We start from the raw sequence: 25,401 nt of genomic DNA on the forward strand, positions 1-25,401 counted from the left end.
GCAGCTTTCTCGCTCGGGGTGTGAAAAAACACTTCCCTGAGCGCAGCAAGTTGCAGCGCTGTAAAGCGCCAGTGTAAATAATGCTGGGATCTACGCCCCACGTTGAGGTGGTTTTTTTAGAGTGCTGGGAGAGCTCTCTCCCAGCGCTGCGCCGTGACCACACAAGGCACATTAAAGCGCTGCTGCAGCACCACTTTAGCATTGCCAGTGTAGACTAGCCCTTAATTACAGGTATTGTTACCCTATATTATTTGAGGTGTAGTAAATGCAAATTGTAGGGAATGGCTATACTACAGAGGCTATACCAGCATAGCTAAATTGCTGTAGTTATGCTGGCATTACCCCATAGTGTAGATGCAGCCTCTACCGAGCGAACGGGTTTTTCCCATTGGTGTAGGAACACCACCTCTCCGAACGATAGTAGCTACGTTGACAGAAGAAGACATAGCTGTGTCTACACTGGCAGTTAGGTCAGCATAGCTACATCAGTCAAGGCATGGATTTTTCACACCCTTGACCAATGTAGCAATGTTGACCTAATTTTTAAGTGTAGACCAGGCCTTATTTATTTGTTGAATGATGGTGAATGGAAGTTCTAAATTAGGTTAGGTCCATAGCTGAATGTGTGGATTCCCCTTTTTTTCCCCCTTGGAGGTGATTAACAAGCGCACTGACTGGCTTGTCACAAACTGTTAAATTATCCTATAATATTTCACTCCACCTACCTAAAAGTAGTGGCAGCAGGAACAAGGTCTGTAGCTGATTGTCAGGAAAGAAAAACAGATCTAGAAACCTCTAATTGTAAGATTGCTTAAAAGAAATAATTTAGACAAAGAGCTACCATAGCTCTATGTATCCTTCTGGTAAATTATTGATGACTTGTTTTGCTGCCTACAGAAACAAGTTTAAAATTACACCCATATTGGGGGAGTTGGGAGGAATGAGAATAGATCACCCAGGCTTCCTGAATATTCTACAGTACTGCAGAACACTCCTCACCAAATTACTTGTCTCCCTTGAAAACTTGAGTAGATTGTCCTAGCAAATTATTGCTGACACTATATCCTGTTGCACCTGAATGCTGTAGTGAACAGTGTAGTGCATGCAGGTTTCAATCATTTGTTGAATTCAACCCCCCCTGTTAATTAATCATGACCTCAAAACAGTGGCAAATCATATCAGTGTGCTAAAAAAGGATTTTTGCAGTGAGTTTCAGCAAGTGCTGCTCTAGGTGTCACTTCTGCTCCTAAAACAACTGATATATTACCATTAAAATACATAGAGAGATACAGGGCTGGTGAGGTAACATCTTTTATTGGACCAATTTCTGTTGGTGAGAGAGTGAGCTTTCAAGCTTACACAGAGCTTGACTCACCAACAGAAGTTGGTCCAATAAAAAAATGTTACCTCACTCACTTCATCTCTGTAGTATTCTGGGACCAACAAGGCTACAATGACACTGCATTAAAATAAGAATTGGATTAGGCTCAAATCCAGCAAAGCATTCAAGCATGTGCTTAACTTTAAACAACAGAGTGATCCCCTTGACTTCACACACCACATGAGTGAGGAGGAAGTAGCAGTTGTTCTGACACAACCTACCAAAGGTAGCAAGCTCCCCATCCTTAACTCCTCCAAGTGACAAGCACTAGAAACTTATATCAGACACTGCTATTGCACCCCAGGCAAATCCTTCGCTATAAAATCCTAACACCCTCTACACAGTCGCTACACATACTACTCAACTATGGCAAGGGTAGGGAACAGCCGCCGCGCATGCCCCCTGATTCTGAAGCGTAGTGACTACAAGCCCCAGAATTCCGTATGGATTTTGCCCGTTCCTCTGTAATACCCCCAGAAAGCTGTGGACTGTACCAACTGCGGATAGCAGAGGCATCACTGCTGTTGCACGCCTTCACTTTACAGGATGCGAGAGAAGGTGGTGGGAGTTCCTGTCTTTTTCTGCACAATTGGTCTTCGGATAAATCGCTTCGGTGCCTGACTAAGGAGATTCGTGTTTGTTTCCTCCCCTTCCGTCCTGAGAGCGTAGAACGGTCCCCTCAACAGGTGCACACTGGAGGATACTAAGGAGGCAATTGATAGGGGGATTGGGTGGGTGGTCTCTTCCTGCTCTCTCCGGAAGTAGTGGTGTGTCCTGTCCCCCCATTGCTGTGGAGTATAGGCTGATCCCGCCTCCTTCCCTCACCGGACTGGTTTGTCCTCATCTTGCTTCCCTCCCTTTCGCTCCAAGAAGTGGTTTGCCCCACCTCCCGGTATGGGTCCCTGGCTCGGCCCGTCCCGGGCGGGGCTGACTCTGAGGCGCTCGTAGCGGCTGGCTAGAGGCGGGACGGAAGAGCTTCCTGAAGCCTGTGCGGTGCGGTGCGCTGCGCTGCGCTGTTTGTGTCACTACAAGGGCCGCTCTCGGAGGCGCTCGTTTCCTCCCTTATTGCTCCTCTGGCGCCTCGAGGGGCCGGGGAGATGCCGACTCAGCGGGACAGTAGCGGCGGCAGCACCAGCACCACCACCATCATGTCCCACCCGACGCTGGGCGGGAGTAGCCTCGGCGGGGATAGCGCCCACCAGGTCCGGGTGAAAGCCTACTACAAAGGGTGAGTGACACGGCCTGGGCGGGGTGCCTGGCGGAACGGAGCTCGGTGGCTGGGGGGTGCCCGGGTGAGGGGCTCGGGGGTGGGGGCCTCGGTGGCTGGGGCTTGATTGCGGGAGGGCGGTGCCGGGGCTGTTGGGCGGAAGCGTACTGGAGTGGATGGGGGGGGGGGGGGATGTGTCCGGGAGGAGAAGCAGCCTGAGAGGGGATGTAGGGGGTGGGGAGCTGAGGGGCAGTAGCGGTAGGTGACATTTGTAGGGCCGTGGGGTGGCGGGTCCCGGCACTGAATGGGCAGGTAATGGAGCAAGGCCTCAGGGGAGAGGGTGTGTGGAGGGGGCGAGTCTACAGAAGGGGGTATCAGCAGTCTCTGAAGAAGCTTGGAGTTAGGGGAAATTTGGGGTGTCAGCGGTTGCCTGCAGTGATTATGGTGACATTCCACAGTTGCATTAGAATGGGAAATCAGAGGACGCAGGAAGGAGTATCTGCTGAAACTGAAGGGGCTCTAAGGGAGATGGGGCTATGTGGGGAGCACCCACGTTAGGAGAAAACTGTGTTCAGGAGTTAGGAGAGAACTGTGTTCATGCTAACTAGATAATGTGAACTTTTGGGCTGGCTGGCTTTGAGTCAGTGATTTGAAAATATTCATGGTTTCCCCCCCTAAGAGTTGGTGAAATAATGTGGATGCCTCATTTTTTGGAATGTTGTTCTTGGCTGGGAGGGAGGGGAGTGTGAATTCTGCCCATGCTGTTGCTTGTAACAAAGTTCGGGGTGGTTTTCGATGCTAAACTTATGTCCCTTAGCTTATGCAGTATGTCTATAGACAGTGTTAAACTGTGCTGTAGCGCTGGCAGTTAAGAATTTCTTCTAATCATCCATAAAACGCCAGAACTTGCCAGCTGCAGCATTTTTCAGAAATGGTTCTTAAGCACTCTTTTGAACACAGTTGTAACCAACAGGGATTGTGCTCCAGGGAACATCTTGGGGGTGGTGGTGTCAGGTTTCCTCCTCCTCACTCATGAATCTGCTTGTGGGAAGAGGCAGTCAGGGGAGAAGTGAAGAGATGAACCCATGCTGGCTCCAGATCCTCAGCTGTGCTCATTGCAGTGCCATTACTCACAAATATGAATTTACCTGTGATAACCTTTCGCCTCTTCCCTCCCAAATACTCTAATCCATTTTACAATAGCTGACAACTGTTCAAAATGAGCACATTCTGCTTGATTTACTTACAGTATTTTTAGAAAGCTTTGAATGATTTACTTTATGTACTAAGGTAGCACGTATAGGTCCCAACAGAAATTGTGACCCTATTGTGCTAAACAGTGAACAGGCATGTGCCCCAAAGAAATCGCAATCCAAATAGACAAAACATAGGTGAAAATTCATTTCAGATAGAGGTACACATGGAGAGACCATCACATTTCTTGACAGACAGCTGGATGAAGGTATAGCAGCAATTTTGTTAAGTTTGTAGTGCTTTCCATTCAATAATAATGAATATTTAAGGCATGTCTGCAGTTTCATAAATTTAAAGAAAAGTTAAAAAGTCATGTGTAGACTGAGCCCCATAAACCTTTTCTGCATTTGTTGTCATTCAATTTCATTCCTGACCTAATGTGTAAAGGAGTTTGTTTCTGGGCTTCTCTTGACCAAGGTCTGTATTAATTATGCCAATTGGTGTGATTATTTGAATTGGCATCACTAACAATTAAATTCTTCCTTTTTGAATGTCTTGTTTATTGACTTTTTACCTGAGTGGTGGTAATGCAGTCAGTAGTTCATTACTAAACCTGGAACTAAAATGACTCACACAGGAAGTTAGTTATAAACAAGCTATCTGACTGGAATGCCTTAGTCATGATTTGTATTAAGGTCTTAAATTCTGACAGGGTTTTCTTCATCATGGGATCCCCTATTTTGATTTCCCCTTCCCCGCAGCCAAAATACTTTCGGCTAACCTACACGCTGGCAGACTTTTCACCTTGCACCATTAAGAAACTGTTGTTAGTGTGTAAGAGATTACCTACTCCTACTCCAGGCCTTGAAGCTGAGGACCTGAAACTCTGAACCCCTGTGTGGCAGCATAGCTTTCTTCAGCAGTGACAGTAACTCAAGATAAAACAGATCTTTTACTCAAACACTTACTCACTAGAGTGGTCATTGCAGTTAGAGCATAAAATAAATTCCTAAGAGTGGGAGGTGGCAAGAGATACAACTGTTGCTAATAGGACTATGTGGCTATGTTAGGCACCTTAGCCATATTCTTATTTATTTACTAGTAAAAATTTTTTACATAGTACTTGCACAGTGACATTCATAAGGAATTCAGAAACAACAAATTAGAAGAGCCAGCACCCATCGGTATAAGTACGTGAGCTCTCATGTACATTTTCATCACTTTGTGTTTGGAAGTTTCTTGTGATGGGCCCATACTTTAGTACTTGACCTATTGTATGATACCAGTTATCAGTGCTGTACAATAATAAAGCTATATGATCTCAATACTGTAGAAGTAGATAAATAAATTATTAGTGGCATGGTTTAGAACAGCTAGAAATAGGTCATGCAGTAATTGTGCTATTGTATGCAATGATGAATCCTGTAGATCTATCATTGTTAAAGGCAAGTCCTGAGGAGGAACCATTATCCATCCAGTTTAAGATGAAGTACTTACTCAGGAAGTATTGAGTAGTGCTTACCTTTAATGATTGGTGTAGATGGAGTGTCAGAAAATTCTTTATCTATTTTTCAACAGCATAAACTCTAATTTAGACTAGGCTTAGAGCACAGTTAGATGACAGGGTAAAGATACTTCGGGCCCTCTCAACTGTATAACTTATACCAATGATAAGTTAGATTCCCAGGAAAATTGGTAGTCCATTTATAATAGATCATGAAGATCTCCTAAGTGAATGTATAGTAAAATAAACTGAATTCTTGTTCTAGTATCAAGACTAATTCATCATTAAATACTGGGGATATTGGAGGACCACAGACCATAAGTAGTCTTGTCCCAAGAATAAGCAAGAAAATATTTGTATCATGAGCTTCGTGGTGTGTTAACTTGCCTTTTCTTTTTTACATTAATATAGTAGCATTGAGTAGGAAAGGCAAATAACTGTTTAATACAGGGGTAGGCAACCTATGGCACACGTGCCGCGAGCTGATTTTCAGTGGCACTCACACTGCCCGGGTCCTGGCCACCCATCCGGGGGGCTCTGTATTTTAATTTAATTTTAAATGAAGCTTCTTAAACATTTTAAAAACCTTCTTTACTTTACATACAACAATAGTTTAGTTATATATTATAGACTTATAGAAAGAGACCTTCTAAAAACGTTAAAATTTATTACTGGCACGCGAAACCTTAAATTAGAGTGAATAAATGAAGACTCGGCACACCACTTCTGAAAGGCTGCTGACCCCTGGTTTAATATATAACCAGGGAGCCAAAACATAACTCAGCAGACACACAACAAATCAATTTCAAGTGTCTTCATTTTAGAATTATTTTCTGGATTTTTAGTGGTATTGGGCAAATTATAGCACAAGTTAGTATGAAGTTAGTAGAGCAGAAAGTTTTTCTCCATTGTTTTGACCAAACTTCTTATGGTCTTCTGTGGAGGAATATCTTAAGAGGAGAAAACCTTTTACTCTTTCTTTTCATAAATATCTGTCCGTGCTGTAAATACTCCACTGTAAAAATTAATCTAGGTAGGAGGATGACTGGGTCTTCAGGCATGGTTAGCAATTAAATCCTACTGTGTAGGAGTGGGTGATCTCCAGACCTTGCAGTGTCCATTATGAGAAGGGTCACTTTAAATCATGCTCTAAAGAGTTCTGATTTAGTACTGGATGAGAATATTGAAATAGCACACTCATTCTGGGAGTCAAATATTGTGTGACTTTCTGAGTGATGTAATTAGACCTCCTCAAAAGCATAAGTGTTTGACGTGGGAGCATGATAAATGTGTGGAGGAGTTTTTTCCAAAGCATCTAGATGTAAGATTCTGAAGAATTTAGTCTCTCTCCCCAGTGTGCATAGTAGTTAATCTTAGGCTTCTATGGGAGACCAGTGGTATAATAAACAATGGGATAAATGTATCCGTTTGATTACCTTTAACCGATAACATTGATTTTTTATTTTTTTTTTAATCAAAGGATGTATATAAAGTGACCTTTAAGGTGATCTCGATTGAAAAGTGGGAGGGCCTCAACAAAGTGTACAGCATGCCTTTTTAGATACTATAACAAATTAGTCTGTTTTGAGTCTTTACTGCACTGAACTCCAGGAAAGACAATAGTGATAAACACAATTTTGCTGTAGCTCATGATTTACTAACTCTGTTGGAGAGGCTACTCGTGTGAAATTTTGCTTTAAGTTTTTTCTTCCAGGGGTGGAGCAGGCCTCTTATTTACTGAAGGAGGATCCTATTCATCTTAAATGTTTACAAAGAGAGCTTTTGAATATTTGTTTTAAATGCAAGGTATTCAGGCCAGGGTGTCTCTCTGACTCCATTTGTACAGGTCCTTGTAAAATAAGGCCTTGATTTGGGCTTATGGATAATACTGAAATTAAAATAATAAACTCTGAAAAATAGAGTTTTTATAGTGGAGGTGTTTGGACCACCATTAAGAGTTAGCAAATAATAGAAATGTAGGCCTTGAAAAGGACCTTGAGAAGTCAAGTCCAGCCCCCTAAGCAGTGGCAGGACCAAATAAACCTTGACCAGTGGTCACTAACCAGTCAATTGTGATCTCTGGTGGTGCAGCAGGGCTGCTCCCTGCCTGCCTCAGCCCCACGCTGCTCCCGGAAGCAGACAGGGTAGACCCGGGGCGGGGGGGCAGGGGTCTCCCTCTGCACGCTGCTCCTGCCTGCAAGCGCTGCCTCCGCAGCTCCCATTGACCACCACTCCCAATTCCCAGCCAATGGGAGCTGTGTGGGCGGTGCTTGCAGAGAGGGGCAGCATGTGAAGCCACATGCCCCCCTCCCTGGGGCGGCAGGGGTGCATTGGCCCCTTCTGGGAGCAGCGTGGGGCTGGGGTAGGCAGGGAGCTGCCTTAGTAGCAGCCACGCTGGGCTGCCAACTTGGAGCCGCCGGAGGTAAGTGCTGCCTGGCAGGATGCCACACCTGAGTACCCTCCTGGAGCCCCTTCCTCTACCCCAAGCCCCCTCCTGCACTCCAAGCCCTAGCCCTGACCCCACTTCCAGAGCCAGCACCCTGTACCCCCTGCTGCACCCCAACACTTTGCCCCAGCCCAGAGCCCCCTCCTGCACCTGAGCCCCCTCCCAGAGCTTGCATCCCTCACCCCCTCCTGTACCCCAACCCCCTGCCCCAGGTTCATCCCAGAACCCCCTCCCACACGGCGAACCCTTCCCAAATACCCTATCCGAGCCCAGTGAAAGTGAGTGAGTGAGGGTGGAGGACAGCAAGCGATGGAGGGGGGGGGGATGGAGTGAGTGGCATAGGGTTTTGGGGAAGGGGCAGGGCCTCAAGGAAGGTTAGATCCTGTGTTGCCCTTAAATTCAAAAAGTGATCTTGGGCGTAAAAAGGTTGGAGACCACTGACCTAGACCATCCCTGACGGGTGTTTGTCCAACTGTTTTTTTTTTTTTAAAGCTTCCAATGATGGGAACTCCACGATCTACCTCGGAAGCCTATTCCAGAGCTTAACTTTATAGTTAGAAAGTTTTTCCTAACAGCCAACCTAAATCTCCCTTGCTGAAGATTAAGTCCATTATTTTCTTGTCCTATCTCGAGTGGACATGGGGAACAACTGATCACGGTCCTCTTTATAATAATCCTAAACATATTGGAAGTGTGTTATCAGGTCCCGTCTCAGTCTTTTCTCAAGACTAAACATGCTCAGTTTTTTTAACCTTTCCTCATAGGTCAAGTTTTAAAAACTTTTTATCATTAATTTGTACACATTTTTCCTAAATTGTGGTACCCAAAATTGGATACAGTATTCCATCTGAGGCCTCACCACTGCCGAGTAGAGGGGGGCAATTACCTCCCGTATCTTACATACAACACTCCTATTAATACACTCAAATTAGCCTTTTTCAACTGCATTACATTGATCACTCATGTTCAGTTTGTGGTCCACTATAACCCCCAGATCCTTTTCAGCAGTGCTACTGCCTACACAGTTTTGTAGTTGTGCATTTGATTTTTCCTTCTTAACTACTTTGCACTTGTCTTAATTGAATTTCATTTTGTTCAATTCAGAGCAATTCTCCAATTTGTCAAGGTCATTTTGAATTTTAAACCTGTACTCCAAAGTGCTTGCAATCCCTCCCAACTCAGTCTCATCAGTAGATTTTATAAGCATATTCTCTATTCCATTATACAAGACATTAATGAAAGTATTGAATATTACTGGACCCAGGATTGACTCCTGTGCGACTCCACTACATACGCCCTCCAAATTTGACAGCAAACCATTGATAACTACTCTTTGAGTATGGTCTTTCAACCGTTTGTGCACTCACCGTATAGCAGTGGTTCTCAAACTGTTGTACTGGTGACCCCTTTCACATAGCAAGCCTCAGAGTGTGGGCCCCCCCTTTTAAAAAGTGTTTTTAATTTATTATATTTAACACCATTATAAATGCTGGAGGCAAAGTGGGGTTTGGGGTGGAGGCTGACAGCTCACGACCCCCCCATACAATAACCTCATGACCCCCTGAGGGGTCCCGACTCCCAGTTTGAGAACCCCTGCCTTATAGTAATTTCATCTAGATCACATTTCCCTTGTTTGCGTATAAGAATGTCATGCAGAACTATGTCAAAAGACTTACTAAAATCAAGGTATATCATGTCTACTGCTTCCTTCTATCCACTAGGTCAGTAATCCTATCAAAGAATGAAATTAAATTGGTTTGGCATGATTTGTCCTTGACAAATCCATGCTGACTACTCCTTATAACCTGGTTATCCTTCAGGTGCTTACCAATTGATTGTTTAATAATTTGCTCCGTATCTTTCCAGGTATTGAAGTTAGGCTAACTGGTCTATAATTCCTAGGGTTCTCCTTGTCCCCCTTTTTAAAGCTAGATACTATGTTTACCCGTCTCCAGTCTTCTGGGACCTCTCCCATTCTCAAAGATAATTGTTAATGGCTCGGAGATTGCTTCAGCTAGTTCCTTAAATACACTCAGGACAAATTTTTTGGTGGCCTCAGAGTGTGGTCACCAACTCTTGATGGTGACCGCTTTCACTTTTCCCTAAAATACTTAATTAGCTTTAGGAAAAAATAAATATGCACATATACATGTCCAAATCATTGTAACTTATTTATTGCTAGCTAATAAGCCAGTTGTGAAAAGTGATATGATGCAAGTATCTCTTTTCACAACAGACTTACTTAGCAAGCCTTTACTCGGCAAGCCTGGGGACAAATTAAGCCCTGGATGGGGGGAGGATGGCCGAGGGAGGCAGCAGGGGGCTGCAGCCTGAAGCCCCGTGGCCAGAGGATGGAGCCCAAAGCTGCGCAGCCAGGAGCTCAGGGCTGGAGCCCGAAGCCCCACGGCCAGAGCCTGCCCCCCTGCAACCTCAGGACTGAAGTTCAAACCGCTCTTGGGAAGTTGGGGAACTCACCGGGCTGCCTGCTTCTCCAATGTTGTGTCCCAGGTGTCTAGGGAGGGGGACCCCTGCTGGTGGCGCATCTAGGACAGGGGTTCTCAAACTGGGGGTCGGGACTTCTCAGGGGGTCGTGAGGTTATTACATGGGGGGTTGTGAGCTGTCAGCCTCCACCCCAAACCCCGCTTTGCCTCCAGCATTTATAATGGTGTTAAATATATTTAAAAGTGTTTTTAATTTATAAGGGGGGTTGCACTCTGAGGCTTGCTATGTGAAAGGGTCACCAGTACAAAAGTTTGCGAACCACTGATCTAGGAGCACTAGGGAGGCGAAGGGGCTGCTGCTTTGCTCCCCCACAACAGTCCAGGAGGCTGTGGCCGCAAGAAAAGCCCCTGGTGGCTGCATGTGGCCACAGTGGCAGCATTTGAGAAACACTGCCTTAGGATGAATTTCATCAGGCTCTGCATATCTAAATATTCTTTAACCTGTTCTTTCCCTATTTTGGCTTGCATTCCTTCCCCCTTGTTGGCATATGCGATTGGTGCCATCCCGTACTGGGAGGCATAAGTTAAAGGGGAGGACATGTGACTACCCCACGTGTCTCCTCCCTGCCCCGCCCCCAGCCCGGGGCACTGTGCTCTCCCTACCCCCTCCCGGTCCCACATTACCTGCTGGGGGAGTAAGGAGGGCCTCTGTCCTCCTGCTGCACTGGCTTCCCCCTCCCCACCACCCGTATTCAGTTGCTCTCCCTGGTAGCCAAGCCCAGGCAGGATGGAGCTGTTCCTGGTCACCGCTCTGTACAGCATAGCCAGCTGCCTGGGAGAGAGCCTGCCTGGGGAGGGGTGTCCGCAGCAGCCTGTTCCCTGCCTGAGCTCGCTCGGCTTTCAGGGACGGGTTGTGTGTGCCAGGAAGGAGAGGGGGAGGGCTCTGGCTGGCTCGGCCACTGTCCTCAGAAGCTGAGCCTGGGCGGGGGGCAGCCTGCTACAACTGCAGCCAGGTGCTGTCCCAGGCGGCTGGAAGAGGCTGTGGCCTGGCCCCGCCCCTTCTGGGATGGCTGCTGGGGGGGCATTTGATCCTGCATTCCCTCCCCCTCATGCATCACCTCCATTTGTGAGTATTAGTTGTGTTGAGTATCTGGTCATCATTAACCTTTTAGTGAAGACTGATGCAAAATAGGCATTAAGCACCTCAGCTTTCTTGATATCATCAGTAACTGGTCTACAATTTTTGAGAAGTCGTCTGTTTCAGAGATAAAATGTGCTATTTATTATGTATTTTGATGTGCTGGATTCAAATATGACAATTAAAACAACTGATTGGCTACTGTTTCTAAGATATTTAAGTTTTTACATTTTATGTCAATGTATATTGTGTAGATAGTAGAGTTTTAATCATAAATTGTAAACCTAGATCTTTTCATGTGTTTATGGTTGCTTTACATGATAATATTTCACCTGTCCTGTTTATGTAACACTTTAAAAATCAGCAAAAGGGTTATATAAATAAAATTTATTATGAAACAAAAGGCAAAAAACTATTCTGTACATAGTTTAGTCCTATTCAGTGTCTACTCGGCACTTCTTGGCTTGTTTCTTGTATTCATTAAATGGAGCATCTCTTGTCACTGTCCAGCAATAGTCTGCAAGCATTGATGGGCTCCATTTGCCCTGATAGCGTTTCTCCATTGTTGCAATGTCCTGGTGAAATCGCTCGCTGTGCTCGTCACTCACTGCTCCGCAGATCAGTGGGAAAAAAAATCTAGATGAGAGTGCAAAAAATGTATCTTTAGTGACATGTTGCAACCAAGGCTTTTGTATGCCTTGAGGAGGTTTTCCACCAACAACCTGTAGTTGTCTGCCTTGTTGTTTCCGAGAAAATGTATTGCCACTAACTGGAAGGCTTTCCATGCCGTCTTTTCCTTGCCACGCAGTGCATGGTCAGATGCATCATCTCGAAGAAGTTCACGAATCTGAGGACCAACAAAGACACCTTCCTTTATCTTAGCTTCACTTAACCTTGGAAATTTTCCACGGAGGTACTTGAAAGCTGCTTGTGTTTTGTCAATGGCCTTGACAAAGTTCTTCATCAGACCCAGCTTGATGTGTAAGGGTGGTAACAAAATCTTCCTTGATTCAACAAGTGGTGGATGCTAAACACTTCTCCTCCCAGGCTCCAATGACTGTCGGAGTGGCCAATCTTTCTTGATGTAGTGGGAATCTCTTGCACGACTATCCCATTCGCAGAGAAAACAGCAGTACTTTGTGTATCCAGTCTGCAGACCAAGCAAGAGAGCAACAACCTTCAAATCGCCATAAAGCTGCCACTGATGTTGGTCATAGTTTATGCACCTCAAAAGTTGTTTCATGTTGTCATAGGTTTCCTTCATATGGACTGCATGACCAACTGAAATTGATGGCAAAACATTGCCATTATGCAGTAAAACAGCTTTAAGACTCGTCTTCGATGAATCAATGAACAGTCTCCACTCATCTGGATCGTGAACCATGTTGAGGGCTGCCATCACACCATCGATGTTGTTGCAGGCTACAAGATCACCTTCCATGAAGAAGAATGGGACAAGATCCTTTTGATGGTCACGGAACATGGAAACCCTAACATCATCTGCCAGGAGATTCCACTGCTGTAGTCTGGAGCCCAACAGCTCTGCCTTACTCTTGGGTAGTTCCAAATCCCTGACAAGGTCATTCAGTTCACCTTGTGTATGAGGTGTGGTTCAGAGGAGGAGGATGGGAGAAAATGTGGGTCCTGTGACATTGATGGTTCAGGACCAGAAGTTTCATCCTCTTCCTCGTCTGACTCAAGTGCGAATGATTCTGGTGCATCAGGAACCGGCAGTCCTTCTCCGTGGGGTACTGGGCGTATAGCTGATGGAATGTTTGGATAATGCACAGTCCACTTTTTCTTCTTTGACACACCTTTCCCAACTGGAGGCACCATGCAGAAGTAACAATTGCTGGTATGATCTGTTGGCTCTCTCCAAATCATTGGCACTGCAAAAGGCATAGATTTCCTTTTCCTGTTCAACCACTGGCGAAGATTTGTTGCACAAGTGTTGCAGCATATGTGTGGGGCCCACCTCTTGTCCTGATCTCCAATTTTGCAGACAAAATAAAGGTGATAGGCTTTCTTAACCATAGTGGTTATACTGCGCTTTTGTGATGCAAAAGTCACTTCACCACAAACATAGCAGAAGATATCTGCACTGTTCACACAAGTACAAGGCATCTCTGCTCACTTTGGCTAAACAGAAATTTGTCAGTGTTTGATTTTGCAAAGGGACACATAAGAGAGCACGACACTGTATGATTTCTAGAGCTGATATAGGGCAATTTGTTCAGCAGAGTGATGTAAGCTTCGTTATGATTGCATCATCCATGACTTCTAGGAATAACATGATGCAATTCATATCATGTATGACGCAATACCAGCTTCAGATTGCATCATTCATTGTTTTGCCTAAAAAGCAAGTACTGTCCAAACCCAGTCATAGATTTATTCAGAGATCCAGTCAAAGATGTATTTTAGTCATTTCTGGTTTAAATTGAGATTCCCTTCCCTTTATAACTCACTGATCCTCCCCCCATTCCCAAGTCAAGGGTCGTATATACTGACCCAATAGCACATCTTGAAAACTAGAGCCAATCAACAATTTTAAGCATCATTTTCGTTCTCAGTGACCCAGAATTAGTAAAGTTTGACTACATTTATTTCAGAAGCATTTTGGCTGTAGAGCAGTGAATAATTAGCTTTCGTTCCCCACTAACTCAAGGACCTTTCCTTTGTCTTTCTCTTGCTCCTAATGTATTTAAAGAACCTCTGCTGATTGCCTTTTGTGTCACTCATTTTGTGGCTTTGCCTTTCTGATTTTGTCCCTACATACTTGTGCTGTTCTTTTGTACACCATCAGTTTTACCATGTCTCAACTTTTTGTAGGATTCTTTTTTGATTTTTCAGGTCTTTAAAGAACTCCTAATGCAGCCTGCTTTAATCAGGTCTTTATTTACAGGTTTCATGCTCAATAGCACCACCATTCTGTAGGAAATGTGCCCAGTTCTAAAGCACCTAGCCTATAAGTCTTGCCTTTAAAAGATAGTCTACAGTAACTCCTCACTTAAAGTCATCCCGGTTAAAGTTGTTTCGTTGCTGATCAATTAGGGAACATGCTCGTTTAAAGTTGTGCAATGCTCCCTTCTAACATCGTTTGGCAGTCGCCTGCTTTGTCCACTATTTACATTCGCTTAACATCGTTTTGCTTAAAGTCGCAGAATGCAGAGAGCTGCTCAAATGTAAAGCTCTGAAAACCAGGAAAGGCAGAGTTGAAGCATATGCGACCCCTGCAACACAACTTTAACTCTGCCCTTTGGAGTTGGCAATAGCTTTGGAAGTGGTTCAGTGAGGTTGGTGCTATAATAAGTAGACATGAAACACTGTGACAAGGTATCATTGTTTACATTACATTCCAGATTAAAATTGCAGCATTTATTTGCTTTGCATTCTTGCTGCATTCACTCTTGGGTGTAACTGTCATAAATGGTGGCAGGATTAGTTAGAGCAGGTTGGAAGATTTGTCACTGTGAGGAGAAGTGCACCTGTTACTTCAGGGCTCAACTATGCCTCACTTTAGCAGTGAGTTCTGTAGTTTGTTAGTAGTGGTTCATAGCAATTGTCTTGTCATGGAGAGTGTCAGCAATGTGGTGGCATTACATGGTCTCTGGGACTTAGCGCGGGGTAGGTGTACCCAATGTCTTGCAAGTGATCCTCAGGACGATGATTAAGAGGGGAAATGTTTAGAAAGTCTGGGGTGGTTCATGTGGAGTAAGCTCGGTATTTCTCTTTTAGAGTTTAGAAACTCCTGTTTGCTATGCCTGACCTAAACCAGAGTTTTGTCTTATCAAAGTGAAGGTGATTGCTCTATTCCCAGAGTCTATGTAGGACAGTGTTCTGTTCTCTCTGTAAGGGAGAGTGCTACTATGTGATATTGGCATGCTGGGACAACATTGCTTTGTTCATTGGTTTCTACAGGTTTAAGACCCTCCCATTCTGGGAGGGCACCAGGCAGCATTGGGCAACTATAACTTGGCATTAATGAAGTTTTTGAGGGTTAATTTCCTTTTTTTTTTATAAATAATTTCTCAATATCCCAATAGCATCTCACCCTCTACTGTGTTTGGCTCCTTGGCAATGCCTACGATGACCCCAGAATGCATTGGTTGGCAGTTAAGGGATTAACATGCCCTGCATCTTCTCCTGTCTAGTCTCTGCTTGACTAGGCCAGCTGAGTTCTCTCTCCTCAGCTCACCTCCCTATACAGAGGCAGGCGTTAACATGGGACCCACAGTTTGAGGAGCTGCAGAGAGGATGCTGGGACTAGGATGGAGTCAGTGGGTATGCTTTTTGAAGTGGTGGACAGGTATAGGGAGCATGGATATGGGAGATTTGGAGGGCAGACAGAAGCCCTCAGCATCCTCCACTGCACTGTTCTGACCCCCTTCCTCTTCTCCTTGCACTCTCCTGCTCTTGCCTCCCCTTTTTTCATAGAAGCAGCAGCACTGGCGGGAAGGGGAAGCCTGGTGTCCCTTTCCACCATCCTTATCCCGCCTACAGAAGTGGGGGAGTTCTGGATTCTTTCATCTCATTGGGTAACAGCAGAAGGAAGGGGACCGCTTGAACCGCCTCCCTTGGTCTGGTGGACAGTAGAGGGAGAAGCTGTGACAGATGTAGGGTATTTGTGAGTGAGAGGTGCAGTGACACTTCCCTCGCCCGCCCCCCCCCCCGTGTCCTTGAATGGGAAGTTGCACAACTTTTCCCATTTCTAGTTCTTCACTTTTGAGCTCCCAGAAAGCAAAGATCCCTTTTGAGAGCAGTCCCTCATTCATCATGGAATCATAGGAAAATCTATGTTTTTGGAAACCCAAAGCTCTACTAATCAAGCTGGGTTTTGAAAAAGTGTCTGAATGATCCCTTACATGTAGAGTCATTGTTTAGGGGTGTGCTGGCCCCTCAGTAGCAGTGCCAGAGCACAGCCCTAAGGGGCATAGGGTTGGAGTCCCTGGCTTGCAGTGATCCAACACCACCTCACACACACTTCCACTTCACTGCTCTGACCCATACCACAGCCTCTGCACCAAAAAAGCGAAAAAAATGTGAATATTATAAGCAGCTCATGTTAGGAGGGCTGTGTATCAGGAACCCCTCAACCAAATGACCCAGCAACTTGCTTTCCTTTGGTCACACTCAGTTGCATTGTTCAGGGAAGTGTTTAAGGACCAGGATTATGTTACTTTAATCAATTTCCTTGATATTCCTTCTAAAATAAAATCTGTCTGCTTGGGGATTTTAGAGTTCCTTAAAATATTATACTTAAACCAGAAAACTTGGTCTTGGGGCCAAACTTCCAAAAGGAATCCCAGAAGAATGCAGGCAGGAAAGCTGACAACACACTTTCTCTGAAAAATGCCTAGGATAGGAGTCAAAGGGGCAGTACATGGATGGATGGTGGTTGAGGTTCAATGACCACAGCATGTCACCTTGAGCCCCAGCTTCTGTGATAAGACTGTCTGCAAATCCTCTGGTTTTCATAGAACTTAGTGTTGCTGCATATGCTCATTTCATTTCATTTGGTTCATTAGTTTAGGTCATGACCTGAATTTCTAAACGTAACCCTTTAAATATTATTTGGTGATAATAATGAAAACGTTTAGTGGGTGCTGTGCACAGAGAAATCCTGAGTGACTGAGATCAGTTTGAAGATGATTAGAGCCTTATAGTTTGAGTCCCAGTTGTGTGCAAAAACAAAACCAGGTGATTTTGCAAACAGCTGACTTCTAAGGGAGGGGGGTGTTGTGTCTTAAGAATCCCTTGTTTAAATTTGGACCAATAATCCTACCCCACACTGCCATGAGCCACCCCAAATGTCAGGACAATCGAAGCTGGCATATGCATTTCAGAGGCTTAGAATAGTTGTCTTCTGAAACATAGTTGACTCTCAATCTTAATTATGGCAAAAGCTGCCACTCCTTTATGGCAGAACAGCGCTGTGTTACAAAGTCTGAAGGTAAACACAGGCAATACCACTGAGTGTCCCATTCATTTCCACAGGGTGTTTACTGTGAAGCTTGTTTTACTATTTGCATTATAGAAAGGCTTACAGGCTCCAGCTAAGGGCTTGTCTATATAAGAGATGTCTATATGAGGTATTTCCAGTTATACTAGTATAAACTATTATGGTTATACCCAGGGCTTAAATTCTCGAGTATTTCCCAGAGCTCTTCCCCCCTCGCCCCCAACCTACCAGATAGACACACAGCTACTGGAGGAGGCTCCACAGCTGTATCAAGTTGTTTCCATACTTTTTTTCTTCTCCGACCTTGATCCTGAGATCAGTTGCAGTGTGCCTTCCTTTCCTGACCCAGGATCTCAGATATGGCTCCACATTCAACATTGTGAGAGACAGTCCTACCAAGCTAATGAAAAGTAGTGTTGATATGGTCTGCACTTTCAGAGATGACCACAAAGGAATCATGATTATGCTCATGTGCGAGAAACCCCATTCACTTGATGTTATCGATAGATATTGATGAACTTTACAAGAGATTTTACAGGAGCTGGCATTGCCTTCTGGTTACTGTACTTTTACTCTCTGAACCCACACATACCGCGCTCTCATCCAGTTGCAACCTATAGCAGAGAGCCTGGACTTCACATTCTCCATGGAGTATGTCGGCATCCTGCGGCTAGTTCCTAAGATATAGAAATTTGACATCAGCAGCAAGTTGCTCATCCATTTTGTCTGAGCCTATGCTGCAAACTTCTGTAGAATTGGGATTGGCTGATTGATGTGATGCCTTGAAATTCCATCACAGCTTCAGCTATTCACTCAAGCCTCTCTTGCTCCCCTGGTGCTTGCACTCTCTGCTCAAAAACACGAATCTGCCTCCGAATTTTGTCTTCTACAGTTTAGATGTTGATTTCCATGGACTGTAGCTCAAGTGACAGTTCTACTAACTCTTGTAGAGCATCAGAAAATATGCCCAGGTTGAGTACAAATTATATAGATGTCAGGTGTTTCTGGAGTCTGCTGAGCATGTCGGTTTTTTTGTTTGTTTGTTTGTTTTTTCCCCCTCCCCTTTACTTTGTGCTTCTGCTGACTGCTCTAAGTGAAGAAAGAGACTAATTCTTCCAGACCGCTTTCACTGCACGGCTACTTGATGCAACCCATCATGTTCCCAGAACAGGCCCAATTTTCAAGACTTCTACATGCAAAGTTGCTGCACATTCTTGAAGTTCCTTTGCCCTTTTAGGGAAGGCATGGTACAGAGTACACTTTGTCCATAAACACTTTAAAGTGGTTGACTCCATGAATATCCTGCATGGCGATGTGAACAGAGAGTTCCAATCGGTGGGCAGAGCAGTGCAAGACAATTTGGGAAAACGCAGCTGTATCAGAGTAGCCACTCTGCTTTTCTGACCTAGCATGACTGCAGCTCCATCACAAGCAAGAGCCACCAAGTGCTCCTTTAGGTAAGCCTCTGTGAATCCCCTTGCATCCAATTTTTTAGCAAGATTCCGATAATGATTGAGGCATCAGTGGCTGAAAGTTCAATGAGGTCAACAAAACATGTTCCTAGGCTGCTCCATCTCCTCTGTTGCAAATCATATGTAGAGGCTAAGAGTGGAAGCCTGGCTCTAAGTAGTTGACTCATCAATCATTACTGCAATTTTGCACTTAAAAGATATTTTTAAGTATTTTTTTCTTCATTTCCTCCACAATGTGCTGCTGTACGCTAGTGCAAGTGACATCTGAGTAGAGAATTTACCCCATATTTAGTCTGTTTAACTTCTGCAGATCAATTTGTTTCAAAATTATAGGAGGGACAATTTTGTTTCACCAGTTTGTACATAGTATGGAATACTTTGCACGTTGGTTCAATATGTTGTGACTGCCCTTGCACTTGACATGCTATCTATTTATCTTTCTCTGCCTCACTGTGAATACTTTCTGTGGCTTTGTGACTGAGACTTTGAGGAAAAAGATACATGAGCACAGAGACTTCATTTGTTTTAGTTTGCTGTCCCCATAGCTTGAAATATAAGAATTAGCCCAATCTTCAAGCCATGATCTCTGCTCATAGCTCTGAGAAACTGTACTTTTGTGCAGATACTGCCACCCATTTAACCTTTTTTCTAACATTTACTCATGAGTTTACCCCTCCCCCCCATCTTTCTCTTGGTTGTCTGATCAACACAGCGGTATGTCACTCCCGCCACATTACTGTTCATCATAGTGTTCTTGCTCGTCAGGGATGCTCTGCGCTGCTGCTTCATCCTGATGAACTACAGTGCCACTAACTTCCCCACTCCTCCTAATCAGACAGTTGCCTCTTGTGAAAAAAATAGTGCATTTATTTTTTTTGACTCATGTTGGAAAATTGAGTACAGTAACTCCTCGCTTTAAGTCGTCCCAGTTAACGTTGTTTCGTTGTTACGTTGCTGATCAAATAGGGGACATGCTCATTTAAAGTTGTGCAATGCTCCACTCTTGTGGTGTTTGGCTGCCTGCTTTCTCCACAGCTGGCAGCCTCCCTACGCCCAGCGCCTCCTGCCCGCCGGCAGACCCCGCAGATCAGCGCCTTCCCTCGCCACCTGCCCGCGGCTCTCAGCTGGCTTGTGGTGTTGAGGGGGGAGGAGCGAGGCAAGGCCACAAGCCAGCTGATTGCCCTGGGCAGGAGGCGGGGGGGGGGGGGAGGAAGGGAGGAGCCTGAGTGCCAAGTCCTCCCCCTCCCTCCTGCCCCCTAAACACTGCAAGCCAGCTGATTGCCCCAGGCAGGGGGGAGGAGCGAGGACTTGGTGTGCAGGCTCCCCCTCCCTCCCCTGCTGCCTGCCGGTGGCAGCTGGCTTGCGGCCTTTAGAAGGGAGGGTAGGAGCGAGGATGCAGCGTGGGAAGTAAAGGGGGAGGGGGGGGAAGAGGCAGGTCAAGGATGGGGGCTTGGGGGAAGGGGGGGAGTGGGCGGGCTGAAGGTTGAGGCCCTCTTCTCCCCCCCCCCCCCCCCCGCCCCTGGTGCTTGCAGAGTAGGGGAAGCTGCCGCTGCTGCGCAATGTGCTTCTCCTAGCCTACAGCACCTTCAGCCTCCTTGCCTGCCTCCTCTCCAGTGCCAGTGGGCTGTCCCTGTGTAGGGTAAGGCAGGGGCACCTCCCAACTATAGTAGCGTACTGTATGTACAGTATGTTTGTAAACACACAGCATGTGCACACTACTCCCCCCTACCCCTCCCCAGCATAGTATTAAATTGCTTATTTAAAATTGTTTAAAATGTATATGCCATTTGTCTGGGGGGAAAAAAAAAACACTCTTCCCCCTCCCCCCCCATTTACATTACTTCTTATGGGGAAATTGGATTCGCTTAACATCATTTCACTTAGTCGCATTTTTCAGGAACGTGACTACGTTGAGGAGTTACTGTACTGTGCATAGAAATTAACCACACATGCAAATCAGATGTGATTACCCACTGACTTTTTTGCCCTCATTGATTACGTCAGAAAGGCGTGGTTGTTTACATTCTGTCAGCCGCCCATATCTGTGGTCTGCCAGCCTACAAAGGGCTCTGCTGCTCTCCATATACAGTGTAAAAAGCAACAGAGGGTCCTGTGGCACCTTTAAGACTAACAGAAGTATTGGAAGCATAAGCTTTCGTGGGTAAGAACCTCTGAAGAAGTGAGGTTCTTACCCATGAAAGCTTGTGCTCCCAATACTTCTGTTAGTCTTAAAGGTGCCACAGGACCCTCTGTTGCTTTTTACAGTTTCAGACTAACACGGCTACCCCTCTGATACATATACAGTGTGTAACTGTTAATTTGTCATAATTACCAAGGAAATAAATTGCACAGTACTCATGAAAATTGTCACACAACTTTTATTAAAGCTGCATTTTGTATTGTTTACACCAGGGGTTCTCAACTTTTTTCTTTTTGAGCCTCTCCGTCCCCCACCCCAACATGCTATTAAAAACTCCAGGGCCCATTGGGGTCGGGGTGGCCTCCCGGTTTCAGTTGCTGGGCTGGAGGAAAAGGGGGCTAAGGGCTTCTGCCCTGTGGTGGGACTCTGGGCTTCAGCTGTGGGGCAGCGGGGCTCTGGGCTTCTGCCCCATGGACCCCTGAAACTGGCTCATGGACCCCAAGAGGGCTGCGGCTTTCTGGTTGAGAAGTGCTGGTTTACGCCACACTGCATCAGGCTGGAGTCAAGGTTTGAAAATATTTACTGGAGCTGCACTCTGAACAGTCTGACTGAATTTAAGCCCTGATTATACCAGTATAGACTTAAACTGAAAAAAAGCCAGTCTTATTCCAGGTTTCAGAGTAGCAGCTGTGTTAGTCTGTATCTGCAAAAAGAACAGGAGTACTTGTGGCACCTTAGAGACTAACAAATTTATTAGAGCATAAGCTTTCGTCTTATTCTAGAATATTTTAAACTGCTTCTGAAAGGACATAATTTAAACCAGAAAAGGCACACTGTTTTATACCAGAGTAAGTGTGTCCACTCAAGCAGTTATACTGGCATAACTTCAGTGGTTTAAATGCACACCCTACTTTGTACCAGTATAACTTTTCTGGGTAGACAAGTCCTCAGACTGGGGCCACGTTGTGCTAAGTACCATAGATTGTTCCTCTCATGAAGAGATTAAGGTCTAAACAAGGCAGAAAAAGGGTAGCAGAAGGTGATGGCTTAAAAATTTCATGTTAGATCATTAATATATGGAAACCACCCACTTACTTCCACAATTTAGGTTTGTGGTTGCAGTGCTATTAGTTGCTGGTCATTTTAATAAAAATACTTGGCTTCTCTGGGATTGCAGGTAGAGTTTTGTTACAATACCACCACTGTTTTCTACCCCAGCTCTTCACTATCAATGGCTCATGTAATTTTTTCTTACATATTTTTCCTGCTACTCCCCTTTCTCCTGAAACACGCTTTTTTTTGTTCCTCCATCTGTGTTCCTGTTCTTTGCTTCACTGCTTTATGCTTTTTTCCCCCCAAGCTGCTTCCAATAGTTGGAGCTGGTTTCCCACCTATCTGATAGGTTACCCATTTCAGATACCTTCTTAGAACCCACTTACTTCACGAATCCTTCATTTGCTGGCCTCCTGCCCAGTTATTACTGGAACTGTTAATGTTTTGTTTCGTCTGTCAGTAGTAGCTCAAAAAGTAGGAGCGATGATTTCTTCTGTCTTGTCAATTGCCATGTACATCTACAGACTATATGAATATTTCATAACTTGTTACACATTTGTTGCAGAAAGAATTTCTAGATTTTATTTCACTATAATATACATTCATGAAACAAACAAGCTTCTTAATGTACTGCTTACCTAACCTTAACAGTGTGGTTTTTTTTTTTTTTTTCTTTCTAGCTATAAATTGTAGCGTTTCCCTCTTCTCAGTCCAGCTTCTGTTGGTACTGATTACTTGCATGTATAGCTAAAATCTGTCTTGTTCTGTTAAGTGATTGGTGTTTTAATGATGTAGCATGCATGTTTGAATGATATAGCATGGCGCGATACATCTTAATCTTTCAAAAGTAGATGATTATTCTTCCAGTTTTCAAACAGGTAATAAAAATCATTTTGAAGCCCAGGTTCTAAATTGCAGAAAATAAACCGGAGTGCTTATTAATTCTGTTTTAATGGCTTACAAAGGCCAAATTATTTCCCTAGCACTGGTGTATTCATGTTACACACGGATTAAAACAGATAAGAGTACAAGGAAGCACTTTAGTATGATCAACTTTTTTGGGAGACTTTTTTGGCATTAGCAAACAAAAAGCAGTAGAGTTCAGGAAATGAACATCTCTGTAGTCCTGCATACAACATTGTAGTTTCTGAGTTTGAATAATTTTGTTAAACTTATTTCTCATTCAGGGACATCATGATAACCTATTTTGAACCTTCCATCTCGTTTGAAGGACTGTGTAATAAGGTTCGAGACTTGTGCTTCTTTGACAATGAACAACTCTTCACTATGAAATGGATTGATGAAGAAGGTAAAGTGACATCAAGTAGTTTTGTCTTGTGGAAATTTAGATCTCCATCCTTCTCCTACATAAATTAAGAAGGTGTAACTGAGTTCAGAAGACAACCAGTCATCCCTTTCTTCTGTAAACTTATTTTCTTAATGAAAGTATTTATTTAAAAAACATCCATTATGGTGGCATCTGGATTCTATACTAAATAATTAGTTCCAAACAAAAAACATAATAACCTTAAATTCATAGCCAACACTAGGATCAAATGTTGCAGAACCTACCCATCCTCCCTTCCTCCAACCCTAGTCTTAAACTATATGGAAATGTTCTTAAGCATTTTATCCACAATGTCTTAATGTAACATTTAAATCCTATTGAAGTCAAAGAAGAGACCCTCCCCATTGTTTTCTGTGAGCTGTCAATCAGACCCTTTGACTCAAAACCTTATTTCTTCAGGGGAGAAGAGTGGTCCTGTAGAATGAAGGAACAGTAGTAACAGTTCAGCACATAAATCTTTGAGGAGCAGACTTGTAGAGCAGTAATATACCTCTACCATTATACTGATGTGGAAACTTTATTATGAGTGCTGCTTCCATGCTAGGGACGGATACTAGTGACTATGACTACAAATAATTTTCTGTGTTCTTTTTAAAGAGAAACGGACTCTGTGCACAAATATCTACAGCTGTATGTACAAACTAAATAGATATTTCCATTTTGAAGAGAGGGCCTGAAAAACCTTCCCCTTCCCCCACCCCCCGTACTCCCAAATGTGCAAAGGGAATAGTTTAACTTCTGCATATAAGGAATTTACTTGGAACTTAATTTTTGTACTCAATCTGAATTGTAATATTGGTATCTTCTGCCAACGGTCTTTATCCCTATCCTAAGTTAGAGAAGGGTGAAAAATTGGGCTTATTAATGGTGCTGTGGTTATGTTGAAATCTTTTAGTTTCATATGTTATGTACCTTAGTACATATAGGGTGGGATTTTTCAAAAGCGTTCAGCATTGGCCTGACCACTGACTTCACTGGGAGCAAAGTTCATCCAATGCTGATTGCTTTTGAAAATCTCATCCATATGTACTAAGTATAGCTCTTCAGTATACATTGTTTGCCTGCCTGCCTGCCAAAGAGAATCCTTAGTCATGTTAGTTTTCCTAGAAACTTGTAATTTAGTTTATTGCACAAAAATTCCTTTCCCAAAGCTTTTTAAAAAAACCTTCAATACAGCTTATTTATACTAGTATGTAAACTGACAGCTTATAATGCACATGCTTTTACTTTCAATTATTTTAGACTAAATTATTCATGCTTGTTGGGAATATAATACAGGAAATATGGTGTTTAATAAGCAAGCAGTGAAACTATGGCTTAAAACTGCCTGTTGAGTAAACAGTTTTATTGGAGTCACACACACGCGATTTTTTTCCTTTGTTTGTTACTAGGTCTAATTTTTTTAGCTCTTGTAAAATAAAAAGCTTGCTGCATTGTAACTTCTATTTTTTTTTCACACAGGAAGCTAGACCTACCTTAGCTGCTAAATGAGGAATTCAAAATGAGTATTTCTAAAGGGTTTATGAATGCATACCGTTATACAATTCATTACTTCCAACTTTCTTTGAATGCATACAAAACAGCAAATGTTGATGTTGCTCCTGAAAGGATACTTGCTGCTTATTCCCTGTAAAATCCATCTCCTTTTTTTTGTTGTTTTTTTCCTCCCTTCATGGCTTTGTTCATATGTGCTCTTACGAGATTTCCTCTACTTATTTAATAGCACTTAATTGAATAATCTGCCATGATTCTTAGTGTTGGGAGCACACAGCTGAAATCTGTAGGTCATGTCAGAGCGAGCATAATTTTTTTCAGAAAAATTTACTCACTGTTAATGCTCTATTAGTCTCTCACTCTAGACCTTGGGTGTATACGAGCGGATGGGTGACCTATTTATGTTGTGGTGCAATAAGTCATTATGCCCTTTTGTGAATGAACATGTTTATTGTTCCCTTTAGAGTTTAAAGGAAAGATTGTGTGTGAATGTGGTGGAGAGGACAGCATGTTGTATTTCCTTGGCACACCTAGAAAAAGCTTAATACAGGTTCCTAGAATGAAACCTCTATCTCAAGCATTATAGGCATTAAATCTCCTTAGAGATATTTAATAGCATC

The 25,401-nt window shown here is 43.9% G+C and overlaps 1 protein-coding gene across 1 annotated transcript in view; it reads left to right on the forward strand.

The window, feature by feature from the left end:
• Window positions 1–2,355: 2,355 nt before the first annotated feature.
• Window positions 2,356–25,401, forward strand: part of PRKCI (protein kinase C iota) — a 54,132-nt gene continuing 31,086 nt past the window's right edge. The window contains exons 1-2 of the mRNA XM_065410305.1: window positions 2,356–2,609; window positions 23,127–23,248. Coding sequence (XP_065266377.1) covers window positions 2,479–2,609; window positions 23,127–23,248 — 253 coding nt within the window. The 5' untranslated portion in view covers window positions 2,356–2,478. The remainder of the gene's footprint in view (window positions 2,610–23,126; window positions 23,249–25,401) is intronic.

Source organism: Emys orbicularis, chromosome 9 (genome assembly GCF_028017835.1).
Source record: "Emys orbicularis isolate rEmyOrb1 chromosome 9, rEmyOrb1.hap1, whole genome shotgun sequence".
In the NCBI taxonomy this organism is placed as follows: domain Eukaryota; kingdom Metazoa; phylum Chordata; order Testudines; family Emydidae; genus Emys; species Emys orbicularis.